This window comes from Phocoena sinus, chromosome 18, assembly GCF_008692025.1.
Source record: "Phocoena sinus isolate mPhoSin1 chromosome 18, mPhoSin1.pri, whole genome shotgun sequence".
Taxonomy (NCBI): Eukaryota; Metazoa; Chordata; class Mammalia; order Artiodactyla; family Phocoenidae; genus Phocoena; species Phocoena sinus.
In genome coordinates, this window is record NC_045780.1 from 33,132,439 (window position 1) to 33,147,851 (window position 15,413).

At 37.8% G+C, this 15,413-nt stretch overlaps 1 protein-coding gene across 1 annotated transcript in view; it reads right to left on the reverse strand.

Annotated features, from left to right (window-relative positions):
* Window positions 1-15,413, reverse strand: part of DIAPH3 (diaphanous related formin 3) — a 574,550-nt gene that overhangs the window by 338,536 nt on the left and 220,601 nt on the right. Inside the window, 1 exon segment of the mRNA XM_032611534.1 lies at window positions 14,813-14,927. Within this exon segment, the coding sequence (XP_032467425.1) occupies window positions 14,813-14,927 (115 nt within the window).

The following is a 15,413-nucleotide window of genomic DNA, read 5'->3' on the forward strand; positions in this document are numbered from 1 at the left end:
TATCAAAAAAAAAAGAAAGAAAAAGAAATATTAGCAAGGGTGTAGAGAAACTGGAACCCCTGTATGTTGCTGGTGGGAATATAAAGTAATTCAGCTGCTTTGGAAAACAGCTGGCAGTTCCTCAAAAAACTAAACATAGAATTACCATAGGATACAGCAATTCCACTCAAAAAAAATCAACCCAAAAGGGTTGAAATCAGGTACTCAAACAAATACACGTACAAAAATGTTCAGAGCAGCACTATTCACAATAGCCAAAAGGAGGAAACAGCACAAATCCATCAAAGAAAGAATGGATAAACAAATTATGGTATAATACATACAAGGGAATATTATGCAGCCATTAAAAGGAACGTAGTAGTGATATATGTTACAATGTGGACGATTCTCAAAACTGATAGCTGAAAGAAGCCAGATACAAAAGGCCACGTATGGCATGATCCCATCTAAATCAAACACCCAGCTTAGATCAATTCAGAGACAGAAAACAGACTGGTGGTTGCCAGGGCTGGAGGGAAGAGACAATGGGGAGAAACTGGTTAATGGTACAGGGTTTTACTTTGGACTGATGCAAATCATCTGTAACTAGATAGAGGGGGTGGTGGCACATGTACTAAATGCCACTGAATTGTATACTTTGGTTAATTTTATGTGATGTGAATTGTACCTCAATTAACAACAACTATAAAAAAATCAATACTCAACAAAGGAGCGATTTTAAGGAAAAAAAAAACTAAGAACAATAAAATGTGTTACAATCTGTTTGCTAACAGTTATTCCTGGGGTTTGTAGACATCAAATCAAGGTCCATCCAACGATAACAGAATTTACCTAAACTTTTTCCTCCTTCTTATACAGATTCTTGCTGCTAAAACAGGAAAAAAGGGTGAAGCATTTTAGCATCTAGATTCTGAACTTACCCCACTCTCAACCACCTTCATTATTCTCTGTATTTTTTACCTAATTTAGCCTGTTATTCACTTAGAGCTAAAGTCATCAGTGGTAGAGTTAATTGGAATCTAGATCATTTAAATAATTCTACTCTCCTTCCAAAATTCCTATTTGCTTAAAGTGAAAAAAGACAGTTTGCTTGAGGAGGTTGAAATTATTATATTTCTGCTTTAAAGGAATAAAAAAACATTAATTTCAGCCAACATTAATTTGGTGCCCACTAGGTGCCAGGCAGTTCCTTAGGTACTTAGGACAAAACAAAGATCCCTCTCCTAAAGGAGTTTAAATTCCAATTGGTGCGGAGAGAGAAAAAGACAAATGTATACCTACTAAATAAGTAATAAACAATATGTTAGAAGGTGATAAATGGTATTTTAAAAAAAGAAAAACAAGGTAGGGAGAGTTGGGTTGGAGAGGTTGTGGGCGAACACAGGCAGTGTGGCAGTACTAAACTGGGGGTAAGTACAGGAGCCTCATTGAGAAGGTGACATTTAAATCAAGACTTGGAGGTGGTAAGGGGCTGACTCGAGCAGACACCTGGAACAACAGTGCTCCAGGCAGGAAAGAGCCCAAGGCAGGAGTCTACCCGTTATGTCTGAGATGAATCACAGAGGCTCTCCAGTGTGACTGCAGTGTAGCAAGGAAGTGAGAAAGCAGAGGAGCAGGAGTGAGAGTGGTTTCCAAAGCTTCAGCCCTCTCCCAGCAGAAAGGGCTGGCCCATGTAACGGCAGACAGGATGGCTGCACAGAGGTGGAGGCCAGGCAGGCTCTCCAGTGCTAACCTGGTGAAGGACACATCGGCAACAAGGCAGCAGAGGCTCCCATGGGGAATTTTCCTAGGAGATAAAGAATGGGTAGGGACTGCAAATTAAAACATTCAGAGTAAGTGATGACACAGAGAGAGGCAATGCAATGCATGGCCAAATTTAATGGAAAAAGTAGACCAAATTTACCAGAGAATGGTGTGTAGAATAGAAAAATAGCAAGAAGTATACAGCTAAAAATACAATTTGGACCTATGCAGAAGGCTACAAATGCCAGACAGGGAAGGTCTTTTTTCTTTTAATCCCTTAGAATGAATGCACATGTGGGAGACCTGTAGGGACGATAAATCTGAAGACAGTTTATATTACTGTCTTAAAAACAGAAAGACTATGAGAAAACAATACAAAAAAAAAGATTTGAAGAAAGTACATAATGAGTGAAATGGCTATCATGGCTTCTAAAGTTTAAAGGACCAAAACAGAAGATACGTCATTATGCTGAACTGTTAGTCACGGTAGCTGGTCTCAAGGTCATTTCCACACCGATGCGTATCGACTTCAACCCAGGCTCCCCCCAACATGCTCCCACGCCTTTCCCTCCCTCCTTTTCTCTAGTGTCCCAACAGGAGAGAGAGGAACGAACATGAGGCATGAAGTTAAGAAGTAAACCCTTGACTTTCAACTTCTTTCTAATGATGCTACCTTGAGGATTAGATTTTTAACTTCTCCAGGCAACAGCTTCTCACACTAACTCTTATAATGTGAAGACCGGGCCCAGTTAGGAGCTGAGCAAGCACCCACTTCTTTACTTTGTAAGTCAGTTCCTTTCTCTCATTCTTGTTTGCTTCCACCAGCTGTTCTAGCCTTCTTATAACTCTAGAATAATCAAGAATAATGAGGGCTTCCCTGGTGGCGCAGTGGTTGAGAGTCCGCCTGCCGATGCAGGGGACTCGGGTTCGTGCCCCGGTCCGGGAAGATCCCACATGCCGCGGAGCGGCTGGGCCCATGAGCCATGGCCGCTGAGCCTGCGCGTCCGGAGCCTGTGCTCTGTAACGGGAGAGGCCACAACAGTGAGAGGCCCACGTACCGCAAAAAAAAGAAACAAAAAAAAAAAAAAAAAAAAAAAAAAGAATAATGAGAAATTTTGATTTACTGACATTGTAGGTTATGCTTATTCATGAAGAACACACTGACGAAAATGGCTCTTTTGACAAAGCACACCTCAGAGATACAAAAGTGGGCATGGGACCATCATGTCAGTTTCATTCTCTGCACTCAACAATCCTGCTGAGGAAAAATGATAGCTAAAAAAGAAAAAACCAGTAATCCACTGATTAGTCATTTTTGGATTGCCTAGTCTACAGAACAGTATTCTTTCAGATATATACATATATGTGTATATATACATATATGTATGTATACACACATATAGAGTAAATTCTATTACAAAAGTACTGTTACCACACTGAAGTTGATACAAACTGCAGTTTTCCTTGCTATTGGTATTAAAAGCAGATAAATCTGCTTAAGTTTAATGGAAATACAAATGACTGGTCAATTTTAAAAACTCCTATTCACTTTTACAGATAGATAAGATTTTAAATGAAGTTAAATAAAACTTGGGAAAATTAAAAAATATTATTCAGAAAAAGGATAATTTTTAAACAAAAACTTAAAAGCTCTGAAAACTAATGTCCATCATTTAAAAACAAACACAATTATCCCACTGGCTATTTCAACGCTTCTGGGTTGAATCTTACACTAACGGGACCAAGAACGCCAAACTATCCCATTGTGACCTGTGAAACCCTCAAAAATAATTGGTTCTCTAATTGAAAAAGAAAAGAAGATTAAAGAAGGGAGAAGAGCCCTGCTTCAGGAGGAAAAAGTCTCAGACAATACGATGACAGAAGAGTAGACTGGCAAGTAACTGAGCCAACAGTTAAATTAAAATAAATTGCTTACTTTGTGTGAAATGTGGTTGTATTAGATCTTTTGATAAATGTGATATCCCTCAGTGGTGAAATTTTTCCAATTAAAATAAACTTTTTATATATTGCATTTAAATTATCCAGTGAAATATGCAATTATAATAACATTTCCCAGCCTGTAATGAAACTGTATGTTCGTATTAGGTCTGAGTAATATTTGGACTAGGAAAAGGTCCCTATTATATAAATATTATATAAATATTTATAAATATATAAATATTACATAAATATAATAAATATGATTCAGATAAAAATGTTGTGAAACATCGTAAAACAAGAGTAACAATCTGTATTTTAAAATATAATTAAACTTTAAGGTGAGGGAATTAAGTTTTTCAACAAGGCAATATAGAAACAGTCATCTCCCACAAGTTTATAATGTATAAAATATAACACATTTCTTTTTCTAAATTAGAACCAGTCTTTCTTTCTTCCTTACATAGTAACAAGTGAAAGTCAAGAACCAATTTGTTTTTAAATACCAGTGGTTCTTTACCCTAGCTTTTTGAAGGGTATTTCTGGCTTGGAAAAAAAAAAAATTAAGTAAAAACATATATACAGAATTTACTAACATCTTAGAAAAAATGAAATTAATAGTATACATTACAAACTGGAAAATATACAGTAGGCTGTGATACCTTTTCACATTAATTTAATATAGTATATTTAAATAAAGAAGAGGAAAAATCACTCCTGGCACTTAAGACATGATATGAGGATTTTTTCTAAAACTCCGGAAAGGCACTTGGCTGTGGTAACAAAAACATATGTTGGTGTGATTAGTAAAGATCCAAAGCTCAATAAACATTTAGTGAACAGAACAAATGATTTAAACAGTTAAGCCAAAATGCCCCAGGACCCAAAAATGACATTCCTATAAAGGGAATGCAGGGCTAAAGGAGACTGGCATAATTTTAATGAGCGGAATCAACAGGGCCAAGTACCTTGTGAAATGCTGCAATTTTATGGCATCCAGTTATCCCAAACCCGTCCTCTGTCAGAAGTGTCCACGTCCTAATCCTTGGAGTCTGTGAATATCTTACCTTACATGGAAAAGGGAACTTTGCCAGTGTGGTTAAGGTTAAAGACCCTAAGATTAGGAGAGTCTCCTGGACGATCCAGATGGGCCCAATTTAATCACATGAGTCTTTAAAGAACCTCTCCTGACATAGGTCAGAATCTGAGAAGCATGTACTCAAGGAAATCAGGTGGGGAAGACTCAGCTCACTGCTGCTGGTTTTGAAGAATCTAGAAGGAGGCCACAGACTGAGGAATGTGGGCAGCCTCTGGAAGCTGGAAAAGGCAAGGGACAGATTCTCCTGAGAGCCTCCAGAACATAGCCCTTGATTTTAACCCAGTGAGACTAACCTACAGAACTGTAAGATGGTAAATTTGCATTATTTAAGCTGCTAAATTTGGAGTAATTTGTTAGAGCAGCAATAAAAAACTAAGACAAAGCCCCACCTGTGAGCATAATAATTCCTCCCACCTTTGCCAGCTAAACTATGCTGAAACTGGAGGGAAAGAGAGGAAAACGGATGAGAAGCCAATCTAGAGTCCTGACATCACTGGGATACTGAATTTACTAACTCTGGGACTACCAACCACCAGACTTCCCTTTTAAATCACTTTTAACTGGGTACTGTCTCCCGCAGGCAAACTTTCTCACAGAGTCACCAGAAAAGATCGATTTATATACACGAATGCAGCATGTAAGTTTCTAAGTTCATCATCCAATCTTAGATTTGGGGGCTGTGAGTCATTCTAAGATAAACACTTTTTCACTTCAAGAGTTTTGCCTCCCCTATCTATTACTAGACAGGCTGTCAGAGAAGAAGAAATACCAACACCCATTTTCAATTAAGTTCCAGACATCTGTTCATGTATTTCCTTAGTTTGTCATCAGTTCAGGAAACAAGAGTTAGGCTAAACCATATGTATAAATACAATTGCATACAGTTGACCTAAATAATTTCTTTAGCTTACATCACAGAGCTGGAGGAGTAACCTATTCTTGAGAAATTCTCTCTCCTGTGAACATCATGCTAACACTCTATGAAACGAAGAAAATGAACAGTTATCATTCTTCCTGCAAACCCTGGGGGGAATTTAGGCCATCAGCTCTACTTGGTACTCTTATTTGCCTATCAACTAAAGGTTCCCTACGCCTTAATGCGCCCCAGTTCCACAATGACATTAAGCCGTCCGTACCATCCTCGTTAGGTTGAAACTGTAAATAAGTGTCAAAAATAATGAATTATTGGGCTTCCCTGGTGGCACAGTGGTTGAGAGTCCGCCTGTCGATGCAGGAGACACGGGTTTGTGTCCCGGTCCGGGAAGATACCACATGCCGTGGAGCGGCTGGGCCCATGAGCCATGGCCGCTGAGCCTGCGAGTCTGGAGCCTGTGCTCTGCAACGGGAGAGGCCACAACAGTGAGAGGCTCACGCACCGCAAAAAAAAAAAAAAAAAAAAAAAAAAAAGAATTATTAACACGATCCAGTAAGGTTTTATAAAGAAATGAATGAGCTTTCCAAGATCACTCTCGAATCATCAGCTCAATGCTCTAAACAGAATCACACCAAGAAAAACAAAGTTAAATTTTTCAATTTTTAAAGTTCATGAAATTGCACACCAGCTCCATTAATGGGTACCAGCTCCACTAATGACATAAACTGAAAGAAAAAAAAAAAAATCACAGAAAAACTTTTAAAAAAAGAGGGAAATAAAATCCCAAACAGGTCTTTACATTTATTCCTGATTCAACAGATCCTTCTCTACAGAAACTTAATAAAGCATTTGACAGTTAAGATGTACACAAAAATGAAAGAAACAAGAGGTATAGACCAGTATTCTAAAAGTCTTCCTAAATGGCTATTAACATAGGTCCATTCACAGAGCAGTTTTCATGTTTAGAAAGCTTCATTTGGAAATAAGGCCAGGGACTTCCCTGGTGCACAGTGGTTAAGAATCCACCTTCCAGTGAGAGGACAAGGGTTTGAGGCCTGGTCCGGGAAGATCCCACATGCCACGGAGCAACTAAGCCCGTGCGCCACAACTACTGAGCCTGCACTCTAGAGCCCGCGAGCCACAACTGCTGCTACAATGAACTGGGCATTGCAAAATATGTTTTAAAATATTCATCATATAATCCTCACAATAAACTTATGAGCTGGATCTTATCTCCCCCATTTTAGAGAGGAAAGACCTACAGCTGTAAGGGCTGGGGTCGCACACTTATAGGTGAATTCCACAGTACCTCACTTCTCCTGCAGACTCCACAGCGTGATGTTAGTATTTACAGTTCAAATACTTACAGAAGTAAAGAGAGGTACCAAATGATGAAAGATGGTCTTAATAAAAAACGGCAGGTTTTTAAAGCCTTTAATATAAATTGTGGGATGAGGATGAACTGCTGTGGGGCAGTGGTAAGGTGGCAGGAGATGAGAGGAAAATTATTTTAAATCAAAGAAGAGCACTTTAAATAAAACATAATAGGATTTCTTTTAATCAGAGAAGCAGCATGGCATAGCAGAAGGAGCAATGGCTTTAGACTCAGATCTGTATTCCATTCACAGTGGCGGCTCCTTTTAGCTGAACTTCACTTGAAGAGCACAACTTTTTCTTACTGATAAAATGTATACAACATTTGCCTGGGGCCCTTTGCAGAATTGTTTTGAGGAACAAATAAAACGATATAAATGAAGTAAACATAACTGCTAAAAAGAAAGACACATTATTAATACTGTTGTTTTGTTACTGTCTAATTAGGGAATAAGTTTTCTATTTTTTCCATTTTTGATATATGCTTTTATTAACAAATGCATTATGGCCTGTTAACATGGATTTAAAAAATGGATGGCCAGATGTTGGAACCACCATAAAAACTTATTCTAAGCTGGATAAAATATCTCATTACAAATAACACACTAGCTAGCCCTTTAAATTACAAAACAAACCCAAAAACCACATACCTGTGAATAGGCAGCAGTTGAGGCGAGGCCCCTGACCTCCACCTCACTCCCACCTCTACGTGCTGCAGCAGGGTCCTTAACCTTTTTTGCCATGGAGCCCCATCGGCAATCAGAGAAGTGGACCCCTTCTCAGAATAATTTTTAAATGTGTAATTTAAATACATAAGATTTCAAAGGAAGCAAATTGTTCTCGAACGCAGTTATTAAAATGCACTGTTTATGGACTGGTAACAAACATGTATGGCAACCATGGAGATGGACTGCTCAGATCTCCCTTAAGGAAAGAATTTTCCACTCGGTTACAAAGGAACACACTTAGCTGACAGGCTCCAAGCCATGAGCACCCTCAGGACCCTCCTCAGTTTTGGAGCCCCAGCCAAGGACTGAGCACAGCAGAAGTAACCAGGCCTGGCCATCACGGCCCAACCTGGGACTCCTCTGACAGGCATTCTGGGCTCCAGCACTCCCTCCCAGCTGCGCTGGCTGAGAAAATTTCTCAGATTTGCATCACAGTCCCAGGTTCTTCCTGCCTAGTCCTGCTCTCAACTGCCTTTACCTTACACATACATTACCCATCCCTTGCCCCTTTAAAAAAACCCTCCTGCACGTCAGCATCTCAGCATCTGCTTCCTGGAGGACCCAACAGACAAAATATGCTTCTTTATTAATGTCTTAAGTAACAAGGTCTAGCTGCAGGTCTAATAACTACTCTAATTTTGAAGTAGTGATGAGTTTCAATGATATTTCAATGTACCTGAAGCAATTCTCATGTGATATGAAAGTACGTATGAACCTTACAGGTAGAAATGACATAGGTACTGCTGCGTTTGTTGCCTATATTTATCATTGAAGGAAAAACTAAATTTCAGTTAGAGGTTAATGAAAGTGATGATGCTAAATTTTTTTTTTTCTTAGCCAAGTTCATAGGCCTCAAGTTAAGGACTCCTGGTGTAGTGTGTGTCTGACTTTGAAATACCCATTCTTTTAAGGCACAGACACCTACTCAGACAAGTCAGAGCTGTGATAAGCAAAGGTCTCTAAACTGGCATTCTCCTCAGATGCCATGACAGCCATGAAAGCTTGTGGTAAACACAGAACATGTTCAAGGTATCAGAGCATATGCCCAAATGACCTAACCTTGAGGGACCAAGAAAACAACAACACCACCACCCAGCTTACCTAAACACATGAATATATAATCACCTCCAAACCTAAGTTATGAAATTCAAAGTTATAAAATTACAATAAAGTTATTTACACAGAAAGTTTTTTTTTCTGTTACAAAAGAATTTACTACACTGTTTATTTAATATCAAATTCCTATAGCATAGAATACAGCAAGAAGCGCTTATCACCTTATGACTCTCCTACCATGATCCCACTCCCTCCTTGTGCTCCAGGGATGGATCCAGGTACAGTGCTAACTCCATGTGATTCTCTCTCTTCCAAGCCTGGCAAGTGGTGTGTGTGGAGGAGGGCATGGGGGTCAGAGAGAGTAGAGAAGAGAGGAAGTGAATGGCCAGATTTACAAAATACTACTTTAAGATTAAAATAGCACATTCAGAAGGAGGAGCCTCATTTATATTTTCAGAAGAACAATGGTGTGCACTAACTATGAGTGGGAGTGCTGAGTGATAGAACATATTGCAGACAAGGCAGTCGAAAAATGCACTTTGAGCAATCAGAGGGCAACAAGAGATGCCAGGGTAAATGGGGAAGAAGACAGAAGAAGGAAATGCAGGAAATGGAAGAGAAATCCTAAGAGACAAAATCCTAAGCGATGACAATGGCATGTAATGACCTTACAATTTTGTTAAGGTTTGACAGCTACAGGCGCACCACTGAAAACTGCTACCAGAATTAAAATACCATGATGAGCTACTTGTAATATGGAAGAGAGACAGCATCCCCCAATCTACCACTAGTCAAGTGACACTAGTTGAATCCAGTGCCCTAATACCATTCTTTTCTCCAGTGGAAGAAGAAAAAAAGAGAATAGAAAAAAGGAAAGAAAAAAAGCCATGTTTATGGGCATACCCCCCCCAATACAATACATACAAGTCCAAGCCTCCTCCTTTTCTGTTTATAGCATCAGTACAATATATAAGAAACATGCCTATTTACAGGGACCTTTAAACCTTCTATCACACCATGCCAAAGATATGCTGGGTAACTAAGTGTGTAACTGAAGCATTTTGTGGACTTGAAAGTTGCCTGTGGCTCCAACCTAAATAACCCCTTTCTTTATGCTCTCTCTATAGGTTTTATTTCTCTAAAGCTTTCAGGATAAATTTCTGTTTCTTTTGCAACCCAACAGAGAATATAATTGGTAACAATGAGATACTCTCTAATGGTGAAACAAGCAAGACATTCCTGACCTATCTCATAATTTCCTTAAGTTCTTTCCAGATTCAGCCACAGACAAGAACCAAAATAAATCCCTAGAGAAATATTTAATTTGCCACTGACTTCCTGTCCAATCTTCCCAAACTAGTGTTTGTCAAATGTCTTTTCAGAAACCTTTAAGATGTTGAAGATATGTTACATTCATTTTAGCATCATCTCTATATTAACATGCTCTCAAGAACCATACTTCTGTTATAAATTATATTGTTCACTTTAATGTAGGCTTCTGAGGTAGTTCAGGATTTTTTATACACTTTGGTTCATACAGAGGAATAAATTGTGTTTCAGATACAAAGCAACAAACTGAACACAGCCAAGTCACTGGGATACTCCATGGTTTATCACTCCCTATCCCAATACTTTGTCCACTGAACTATGATGTCAGAAATCGAAGCTTGATTTGTTTTTAAGTACATAATCCATTAACTGTTTCCATATGCCATAACTGTTCAGTTGAGAAATTATTTATAAACCAGTTTATTGGCCCTATCTGGCAAATATGATGCACCTGTTATAAAATTTGATTACTTCAGAAAGCTAACAATTGTGGAATCACATTTTCATAATAAATCAGTCTATGAGAATTAGACTATTCATATACTTTCAGAAAGCCCTTTAATCCCTATTAAGTTAACAGTTTGTGAATAATGAAAGTAATTAATATTAATTTTAGTCCATAAATCCAACACCAATAACCCGTTAGTATACGTTAATCCATTTTCCAACAGCCTGTAAAAATTAACCAACAGATGCTTCCACTCTGGTAAAAAATATGCAGGTCATTAGCATTATTTTGATGATACCAAATGTTCAATATAGTATATGAACATTGTGATTAAATTTCTGAGAGATATACAAACAATGTTCTTTTATAACCTTGTTAAGTCTTAACAGAAGCCAGAGACAGTAAAACATGGCAGTCTTTTCTACAATCAAGATCAGTACTGGTTGTCCCACTCCTTGTTCTCAGACTTCACCTGCGAACTTGACTGCACTTCACCAAGGCCACAGAGTAACATGAGTACAGGGCCCCTCACCACAGTGTCCCCAGTGCTAAACACAAGGCCTCACATTCAACGTGTCCCCTGTAAATACTTGTCGACTTGAACAATGGTAGCCAAATAGGATAAAGAGAAAAAGCAGAAGAAATTAAAGAGGCAGATGAGAAAAATAAAGAAAAAGATGATCAGGAAAAATGTCTACATGTTATTTTCAAAAGAATCTAAACTATGGAAAGCTAAGATGTATCTCAAAAGTTTAGGATGGAGAGAAGCAAGGAAAGCAAAGTGAGATACTTAATAGGGAAATAAAGTATAAAAAAGAAAATGATACTACTGAATCAGAAAAAAAAATGTTGATTTCATAGGAAATGGCTTAGAGGGGGGTTTCCGTACTCCTTAAGATATGACACAAGGGGGCTTCCCTGGTGGCGCAGTGGTTGCGAGTCCACCTGCCGAAGCAGGGGACACGGGTTCGTGCCCCGGTCCGGGAAGATCCCACGTGCCGCGGAGCTGCTAGGCCCGTGAGCCATGGCCGCTGAGCCTGCGCGTCTGGAGCCTGTGCTCCGCAAAAAAAAAAAAGGTATGACACAAGGCACACTTCATTGAAGCAATGCTATAAAAGTCACAGGGAGAGGATTAGTTTAGAAAGCAAAGTAAGTAAAATCTAACTGGAAAAAAAGGAAGAAATATAATAAAGGGCAACATGAGTTAAGAGGGAATGTCCAACTCGCTTACCAAGAACATCTTGCTCCATCTATGAGTCAGTGGGGCAGGGTGCTGTTGTGGGGAGTTAGAACTGTTTTGCAATCGTAGACCAAGAGAAAAACCTCAGCAGAGATGTGGTAAAGTTTAAACAAAGTCACATGAAGAAGATGCAGCTCAGGGCTGGTATACCACAGGTACTCAATAGGGATTATTAGTTCCTCTTCCTCTTCCAACTCCCAGGTTATGAGACCTCTGAAACCCAACAATCTTAACCTAAATGTCTCATAAACCTAAAGCAGTGTAAAATAAATAGCCATACTTAGGACAAAAAATAAAGAACATGAGAGAAAATCCCACGGTTCTTTTTAGATTATTGGATTCAGTTCCTTTCTTTCTTTTTCCTTTCTGCCAATTTCAAATGCTTAGGAAGCACAAAGATTGGCATCTACCATTTAAAATGCCTGGAATGGAACATTCAACTATGTCAGAGAAAGAGCCCTGGTTCTTAGTCCAAACAGGTACTTCAATTAAAAAAATTTAAAAAAATCTTTTCTCTAGAAATCCACAACTCTTCAGTAATCTGAATTCTTTGTCCTTCCCTGCCAAATTGTGATGCAAGCCAACGATGACAATCAACTAGCAGCCCATGCCTCTATCTCCTCCTGCCTGCTAGAGAGTGGAGAGCAACTATATTTCTACCTGGAACTCAACAATGAATAATAGGTTTAATTTTGAATTCTGCAGAAATGACAAAATTGATTCAAAGTAACCTTTGGTGTCACGTGAAACAGGCAAATATTCGCAGCCAGGCCACGAATAAAGAGACAAGGAGCAACCTATCCACCAGCCCTCTGTCTTGTCCAAGTTTTCTAAGCACCCCTCTCTTACCTTCCTTTCTGACCTTTCCTATAAAATATCTACTGAAATCCTGTCTTTCTGAAAGCAGCAATGAATAGCCTTTTCTAATGAAATACTAATAATGCCAAAAAGAACACTTAAGGCTCCTCAAATAATGCTTTCTAGGAATTATTCCTTAAAATCCGAACCAAAAATAGTCACCTTCTCAGCTCGCCACCTGTTGGCATTGTGAAATGTTGGCACTGCCCCGCGTTACAACCCTGGGCTTCCCTATCTTTCTGTTGATCATGGAAATATCATCTACTGTACCAGAAAAGAGGAAGTAGCATTTGAGCTGAGAGAAAAGAAGTCATAGCCTCTGCCAGCCTCTAAGTCAAACCAAGGAGATTCAGGGCAGTGTGGATGCATGCACCAATCCAGAGAGGCACTGATAATATGGAATATTCAGAAAAGGACCATTATTTCCTCACCTTAACCTTTACAACTAGTATTAGATTGAGCAAATATGTTGATTTTTTTCAACCTTAAATCGTAAGACTAAAGTTAGATGACAAGAATTTTTTAAAGGTCCAATTATTTCATTTAGGGCTAACACTACAGCTAAATTAAAGACATGCTAACAAGTTTCCCTTTTGAGCCTCATTAATTAAGAAAGTAATCAGAGTAAAGAGGGAAAAAAAATAGAGAAGCTGGATCCCAGAATTACTTAAATAGCTTTTAGGTACCACCCTTTCTACCTACTAGAAAAGCAGAGGGAAAACTAATCAATTCCAGATTATGAAATCTGAAATTCTGAAGTGTTCTACATGTAAATACACATTTTAACTGCCATATATTTTCCCTGATTGCCTGAAGAGTGCACTAATCTTATTCAAAGAAAATTTTGATTCTCCATAATCAAAAGATAAAATTAAGATCTGCTTACTTCACAAGTTTTCCTATGGTAAGCTTGCTAAGAAAATGCCCCTGGTTTTCAAAGATCAAAATATATCATTTTTACTCTTTTGGTCAAGACCAATGGTGTTCCAAAATATCTGATAAAGGCTTTGGATTTAACACAAATTCTAGAAATCTAATTTACAATTACCTTTCAGAGTTTCTAACTTACAATTATTTTTTTTAAGTTTTTAATTTATATTTTAGAAAGCATTTCAAAGGAAAGCAAATGATTTTTTTGCTATCTGCCAACATCCCTTGGTCGCTGTGATGATCAAGTTAAATCACGTATATAAAGCATCTAGCATGGTGCCTAGTACACAGTGGGCACTTTAAGAAATCAATTCTTCTGTCTATACCAAGCCTTCCCATCTCCATCCAGATGGAGAAAAGCCCGCGCACAGCAAAGACCCAACGCAGCCAAAAATTTAAAAACTAATAATTTTAAAAAATAATTAAAACAAACAAAAAAAGATGACGACTGACCTAAGTGCCTTGTACTACAAACCTAAAATGTGTTACTTAAAAATGAACTGAACAGTATATGTGCATATCAGCCCTGAAACATAAGTGGTAGGCCCATGACACTGGATGAGAAAAAATCAAATTTCAGACAAGAGTAATTCCTAAATATAATTGTTAAAAAGAGAAAAATCACACTGCACAGGTAAAAGCTATCTGTGATGGCTTTTGAAAATTAATTCCATTGCATTTAATGAAAAGATGTTATAATCTACTCATAGATTCTATTTCAAACTAATTTTCAAGATGCTCTATAAATTTGATATTTCTATCCCATGTGAGTCATACTAATTAATTATGTAATAGTCACTGTAACATTAAAGGGTGGGAAAATTCTGACTAGAGGAAGACTTACATTTTGTTTTCATTTTTCTATTTCTCATTGACTACAGGGAATTTTCACACCAAAATTTTCTCTGAAAATACCCTCCTTTACGAAAGTCTAATTTAGAATATCTTCAAAGAAGGTATTATAAAGAAATTTTTTTAAGTTTTGTATTAAATCATTTGTTTTTTAAAAATTGTTCAGTTGATACTCTATATAAAAAATTAACTTCAGATTATTCATTGGATTATTCATTTATCCATTAGTAACATAAAAAAATACCATTTATATGACACAAATAATACTTTCTAAAGGTAAGCATATAAAAAGTTACAATATTAAAATACTAAGAGTAACAAATAACCAAGATATTAAACTTACCTTTTGGTTGGCAACAAAACATATTCTCAAGTTTACAAAGCAAATCCACATTTTCATACTTATTTTCATTTGCTTTTACCCAGAAACAGTCTTCAGTCATTTCTTGAGGTCTGATCTGCAGCCAGAGAGAAGACAGATTCACACACAGTTGAGTGCTTCATCTGTCCCCCACACCCAATCACCATGTATACACCCAGTGCCCCAGAGCTGCCAGCAGATGTTTATGAAGTAATCTCTGTAAGATTTTTTTCCCAAAGTATGTTCAATGAAATACAAGTTCTGCAGGAAGTTAATGTGTTATTAGGGAGAAAAAAAAAAAAGGTTCCGCTCTCAAATAGTTGGGAATTTGAAGTTGAATGAAATGAAGTTTGTTTCTTCTCAATTATACTTCTCCTAGTCTTCAGCAATGCTCAATTTATGTGACCATGGAACCATCATTCTGCAGGATTCAGAATTCCTATGTCTCGACTAACTATCCACTTCTGACAAGTAGTAATACTTTTCCCAATAGCTATCAATATAAAAAAGGTTCTAAGAATACTATTTTTTTGGTACTTTTGAAAAACACTTCAAAATACAGAGTATAACCACAATAATGTTG